This window comes from Fulmarus glacialis, unplaced genomic scaffold, assembly GCF_000690835.1.
Source record: "Fulmarus glacialis isolate BGI_N327 unplaced genomic scaffold, ASM69083v1 Scaffold50506, whole genome shotgun sequence".
Lineage (NCBI taxonomy): Eukaryota > Metazoa > Chordata > Aves > Procellariiformes > Procellariidae > Fulmarus > Fulmarus glacialis.
In genome coordinates, this window is record NW_009219736.1 from 2,758 (window position 1) to 9,686 (window position 6,929).

Below are 6,929 nucleotides of genomic sequence, written 5' to 3' on the forward strand. Positions count from 1 at the left end.
TACGTTCTTTTCATGATGATTACAACAATATTCAGTGTCAGTTTTCAGTCTTATTTGTTAGACTGTTTACTGTTCAGTGAAATACCACAGTACCGATACAAGGAATTTTAACACCTTATAGTTTGTAGAGCAGCTTGTGTAGTCTAACCTTGGTTTACTGTAACTGCAGGTGCTGAATTATATATTTAATTTTAAAACTCTGGTTCACTTTTCAAAGATTACATGACGCTATGAAAACATCATGTGCAGTAGCACAGTGCTGCAGTGTCTCAATCAAACAATACTAATCCTGCTCAATATTGATGACAATAGCAAATGCCTGTCAGTCCACCTGACATGCTGTTTGGGCAGTGTCATGTGTCCACATGTTCCTCCGGGGCAGGGCACTGGCCTTCTACCATAGACACACATTAAAAACTAGGCTATGTGATACCCACTGAGCACATCAAGTAGCTAGAGCAGGAAAAAAGAGAAACCTTATTTCATTGCCTTGTAAAAGGTTGGTCACTAATACAGCATCAGTAACTTCAGTATTTTGTAAGAGGTGTAGTTTACTGAGATTACGAATTATTTCATAGAGTGTAAAAACTTAATGATACCTAAGGAAGGCTGAGGGGAAGTACTGGGTCACCTGCCCCAAATCTGACATCAGTTTTCCAAAGTTTTACTGTACAAGAGGTAAATGCTGATGCTGAGCAGGTGCATTTTTACAGGCACACTAGGAGCAGGGCTAATGCCCCATTGGCCTGTATATAGGAGCAATCTAGTTGGGAAATGCTGAAGATTGCTTCAACTCTGATCTCTTTAATGGTAAGCTTCGTAAAATACAACTGTTTTTTCTGAAGACTGGATCAGTACTTGAGGCATATAATGCTTCTGGTGCTAACGAGGAAGTGAATAATGAGAATGTATTATTGTATGTAAGATGAATAGAGGTGTTGCGGGAATGTTGCTAATGACCTCTTGAATTCTGCGTCACTGCGGAGCAGAGGCTGTTAGTGATAGGCTGTTAATAACTGATTGCTATATGAACTGACTTAGTGGAGAAAGAGAGATCAGAATGTTCTGAATATAGTGTGGGCTTAGATGTTAGCCAAGCAACCCTTTCCCCTTTATGGTAATAACTGAGGGGGAAACCATTCTTTGCATATCTCAAACTAGTTAAACTTTTCACAGAAGACATCATACCAAAGGTCTGTACTGGACAAATCAAGCCTTCTCGTGAACTCACAGGAGTGATTGCACCACATAACATGTAATTGGGTTTTGCATCAGCCAGTTCTATCTGTGCATTGTGCTGGCTTCTGAAAAGCATGCAAGTGATTTGGACAAAGGTGAGGTCAGCCTACTGGGAGAGATGGAGAAGATGCAATGTGCAATTCTAATTGTCATGTCTCAATATTAAGATATGTACCTTTCAATTAAACCTTGAAATGTGCTTAACTGAGTAACTTTTTTCCTGTTTGTTATAAAACATCTTAGTAGGAAGCATATAAAGAGACTTGTATCTGAACAGTACCTGGAAAACTTTCAGGCAGGAGGTAAGCGATTACAGACATTTTTTCAATTTTTTTTTTTTTTTTTAAAGAGGTTGAGGCTGCATGGGAAAGGCTAGAGAACCAATAGGAAAAACTCAAGGTTCTTGATTAAAATTATTCCAATTTGGACGATTACTCTAAAGCCTTTAAGATGTGAAAGTGTCATTGATTGAAAAGACTGCCTTAAATAGCTTGGACTGTTCAAATTTGACTTAAACTGTCTTCCATTATTGATCTAATAGTATGTATCGCCTGTTCCTACACATTGCAGTAAATACATGGATTGGTGCTTGCTTAAGAGAATCTGGCACTCAGATTTCTAATCCCAAGATAGGAGTTTTCGCACTGATCCGAGCATCCCAGTTTGACTAGGTATGAGTTTAACGATACATTTCTGTGCCTAACTATGACTCAGAGCAGCTATGGTCCTTTTGATAAAGGGAGTAATTCTGGGGCATTACTCTGCGCTGATCTTGAAACAGATGTATGAAAAAACTGTTCTCTGCCCATTTACATAGCAGAGTGGCAGTCTGAATAAGCGCACAGGATTATTTCCTATAGAGTGGGTTGCTCTGGATAATATATTACATACCCAAATTTATGCATCTGTGAAATACCTGTTACTGTTTGTCTAAGAAGCAAGGGATTGAATCCCAGTGAGACTGTTGTGAGATGGAACACAAACCACCATTTGTTAAAGTATAGACTGATAACAAAGTAGATACTGATGAAGGAAAGTCATAGCATCAATATCTTTTTATTTTCATCTAGATTCTTCCAAAATTGGAGGTCTGTAACTTACAGTAGATGACAGAATTACCTAATCAAATAGTTGATACCTCTCCTCTTAAAAGGTTTTTAAGAGCCATGCCTGAATACATACTTCACAGTTGTCCTCTTTCCTTGACATCAGCCTTGGACTTAGCTGTAGGATGACTCTCATGCTACTTCAAAAAGCAGAAAATATAGGAACGAAGTTTAGCTTTGAAAGTGCGTATAGTAAATGTAAGTTCATGCACTGAATTATCAGATGCCATTCTAAACTTCTGCTATAAGCAAAAGACGTACAAAACTGTCCTGTGCAAACCATCTGCTGTAACAAAAAATACTATTTCACTAGATAGTACTTCAGCATTTTGATGCAACATTAACTGTTTTCTATCTTCTCTCTGTCTTCAGTTACTTTTGCAGCACTCTCATTCATTTCTGAACTATACCAGCCACCTTCTATACTAGGATCATGGTAAAGAAACAAAACTTCATGGCCATAAATAAGCGTTTGATACCACACTACTTTCCTTTGTATAGTAAGGCAAATTCTCTAAAACCCAAGCACAGTGTATGGACTTACTTTACATTCTGGAAAGATGACATGGGTAGAAGGAGCAGACTTGATTATTTCAGGAGTATTAATGGTTGCTTGTACAACAAGAAAGCATTGGATATATTACAATGAAAGGATTCTTCCTCAATTATTGCTTTATTTTTGCCATATGCCAACTGAAATAATGATGCAATTTTAGAAACAAGGCTCAGGAGTATGATGGACAGCTGCTGGCAATTTATCTCCAGTGAGACTTCTGTTTAGGACTGAAGTACAGACAGTAGTTTTAGAGTTCAGAATACAATAGGATTTGGCAATCATGTTTTCTTCCTGTTAGTCTGTTTGACACAGCATTCATCCTGCATAATGCTGTGGTTGGAGTGCTTCTCAGCTGCATCCTTAACAATGAGTAGAAAATTCCTGATACATAATTGGCACATGTAAAATGTTATATCATGCAACAGCTGTGTTTAAAATGTGGCTATTAAATTTAAAACTATCTACAAAAATCTAGAGCTTCTTAGATACACTATCAACAACTTGTGCTATATGTTGGTAATGAATAGATGCAAGATACCATTTCCTACTTAGGGACTTCCTTTCAAAAGTCATTATAATCTCTTACTTTCAAAATCTTAAATATTTATACTGAAAGGCTATATTGCATTAACACAAAATTATTTATATCCAGACTTTCACCTGACCTTTCAGTTTTCTAGTATCGCTTACTTGGTAGCAAGTAGTAATCATCAGTGCTATATTTGACAGCACAGTGGACTGTAAAACCTTATTTGAGGCAAGATGCAGTAGTTTCTTTTTTTAAACCACTGTTTAAGAATGACATGAGTTCTCAGAGAGCTGCCACAGAGGGAAAGTGTAACTGTAGCCATTCTAATATCCTTCCTGTGGCAAGTTAAGAGAAAATATTAAATATCTTGCTTATAAGATCTATTCTTTCAACGATGAGTAAGATATTCTTGGATAAAGAATGGTGTATTTATAACTGACTAGTTTACTGTGGTGTTTCTAAAAAGAAAAAACCAAGACCAACATGCTGCTTAAAGATGTTACTTTTTTGTGTACACCTTTCTCTATAGTTTGTCCCTTAGTATTAGAAAGTTATCGCAGCTTATAAATCAGCTGGTAACACTTTGTCTTCATTCTACTAGAAGAGATCTTCTTTCTCTTCACTGAAGTAATTACTTGACAACAATCCGCTGAAGAGGTCACTGAAGTCTTCACCAGTTACATGATTCCAATCTTTAAATGTAATGTGTAGTTCCTCTCAAGGAACACAGATAAAAACAGTTTACTTTTCAAGACTAGAAAAGTCTGGTCCTCCTTTGCTGTAATTTCCAGAAATTTCTGCCCCGCTGAAGTCAAATCCAGGGTTCTGATGGAGGTAAGAGAAAAGTTTAATAGATAGATTATTCTTAACAAAAATGTTTAAAAAAAAAAAAAACAAAAAAACAAAACCAAACCACCAACAAACAAAAAGCCCAAAACTGTTTCTGTTAATATTCTGCCATTCTAACAAGGACATATAACGATCAACTTGTCATCCATTTGTCATGGTACTGAAATTCTTGGTAAATGCATCAATGAATAAACCTTGAATTGTCATAGTTTTGTTGCCTACTGCAAAAGTGACTTTGTAAAGCAGTTAGATCTCCCAGTAACGAAATACAAAGGAAAGTTTAAGAGAAATTTCTGGCATCCCTTGAAATCACTATTTGAAAATATAAGTACCTGCCATGCTGAATAACAAGTTTCATATAAATGATGTTCTTTGTTGCAGTATGTAGTGTGCTAATTCAGCTGTTAAGTAGTAAGTTGTAATTCTGCAACTCTGCAGACTTGCATAGGAATAGTTGCGTGCTAAGAGTATACCAAAACAATTCAAGCAATTCTAGTAAAAGGGCAAGGAAAATATTTTCCAGCTAACTATTCTACATCATGTGATGTTATAAACAAACATATTCATTAGAGCTTGGTGTTAGAAGTTTGTTGTAAATATGGCTATGTCATAATTCTAGATAATAATAGAAATTGTGTGTAGCCTAACTTAAGTGAAAAGTTGTTAGTATTATGCAACAAACCCTAAAAGAGCAATACCCCTCCCCAAACTCATCTTAACTTTTCACAAAACCTTCAGGCAGACTACAGACAGAATAACCTCTTGAAAGTACACTGATAAAGCCTTGTGAGCATTCTATATATATTGAACTACAGTATATGTTTCCATGGCACTGGACAGCTGAACAATTTTGCTCAGCTTACATGGCCATAACATCTGTGTGCAAGCACAAAATACAAGGAGTAATTATGGTCCTTTAACTTGCCTCTCTTTGGAATCGCTCCAGTGTAAGTTTCCTTTGCATCTGGTCCTGTACCCAAGGATCAGCAGCATATTCATTTTCTAACAGAGACGTCCAACAATTTCCAGCATCTCGATTTGTCTTCATTAGGGCAATTCGTATCAGCTTCCTGTCTTCTGTTGAACGAAAACAGACACATAAAACAACCATTAAACTCAGTCCTATGTGCTAGTCTTTTTTGTTGTTTTGGTGAATTCACCATTAACAAGCACAGGGTTTTTTTGGTGAAGTAATTTAAATTCTTAATGCCAATGCCAACAGGGCTATTAATAAATAAATAAACATTAACAGAAAGGCTGAAGCAAAGATAACCTATACGGCCATCTCTCCCCTTTCTGGCCTGCAAAATGCTGAAGCTGTTTTAAGGGATTAAAACAGAGTTCATAAGTACTTCTGTTGCAAACATAAACTAACCTTTTAGAGAGGTTCACAACAGAGAAAAGATTTAATCTATGAATATATACAGCTCAGCTAAGGCAGTAATGAAGGATTTGAGGTCAGGCTTTACAGAGAGTTATTACAAATAAAAGCCAGAACTAGGTTTTAGTTTTATACATACAGTGGTATAATCAATTTATTTAAAAACAGACAGTATGTCTATAGACAATGTATCGGAAGTACCTTTCAAAGTTAACATGTAGGATGTTTAGTTCTACTGAATTGAATAAAAACAGCATTATAAAGTGTATATTGAAGATTATTTGCATACTGGAAAAGAGTAGGCTTCACTTCACAATGTTTGTTTACACTTCTAGTTTTCCTGTTTAAGTTACTAAATTGTTAATCAATATTTAAAATAAATATTGAATGGAAAACAAAATCCATCATAGGAAAACATTAAGTGAGAGGCACAGTCCACAAATGATTGCCAAAACCCAAAATATTCTGAACACTTTACAATATTTATGATGTAACGATCAAAGAAGCTTTTTTTGCTCATTATCTGTAGGCACCTTACTGTGATTTTTAGATTGCTTTTTGAATCTCTTGGTCTGTAGGTTTTGTCACCCATCCCAAAAATATAATGCACATAATGTCACCTATCCCAAAAATATAATGCATAAGAGAAGGAGAAAAAACAAGAAAAGTAACAATCATGGAGAGGCACAGACCACATAACCGTGGTACTGTACTGTAATTATCCAGCTTTAATGAGGGCTTGCAAAAAACTTCTCACTCATCCCTTGACCACTGCCTTTCAAGATATGGCATTTTTCCATTAACCTTAATCTCTAGGGCTTTTGTACTACCTCAGTTCCTTAGCCTGGCAATAATGGTTGTCTTTTTTACAAAGCTATATACAGGGAAGAAAGTAATCTTTCCCCTTAAAAAAAAGGGGATAAGCTCTTCTGCAGCATATTTTGAGAAGTTCTACTGCCCTCATAATGTCATTTCAGATGTAGGTTATTACCTAACGTCCATGTTCCTTCATCAGTTATTGTAGAGTCAAAAAGTTTACCCTGCAAAAGACAGGTACAATATTACAAAACAGGAAAACCCGTTCAGTATCCGGTTCATACTGAATTGTGAAGTTTTACCCCAACTTACCTTCTTGTTTTCTACTGAAAATGAATAGGATGACCTGGCCCTATAAGTATAGACTTGCACATAGATGATCAAAGAATTATTTTTTGGTAACAACTCTCTTCTTTTTTTAATTTTTTTTTTTAATGAAGCATTTAATATGGT

The 6,929-nt window shown here is 35.9% G+C and overlaps 1 protein-coding gene across 1 annotated transcript; it reads right to left on the minus strand.

The window, feature by feature from the left end:
* Window positions 1-3,917: 3,917 nt before the first annotated feature.
* Window positions 3,918-6,706, minus strand: NUDCD2 (NudC domain containing 2; the record flags this gene model as incomplete). The annotated part of the gene is made up of 3 exons (XM_009580468.1): window positions 3,918-4,255; window positions 5,205-5,356; window positions 6,652-6,706. Coding segments are annotated over 3 exons (291 nt in total), but the record flags the coding sequence as incomplete, so codon positions are not given.
* Window positions 6,707-6,929: the final 223 nt, after the last annotated feature.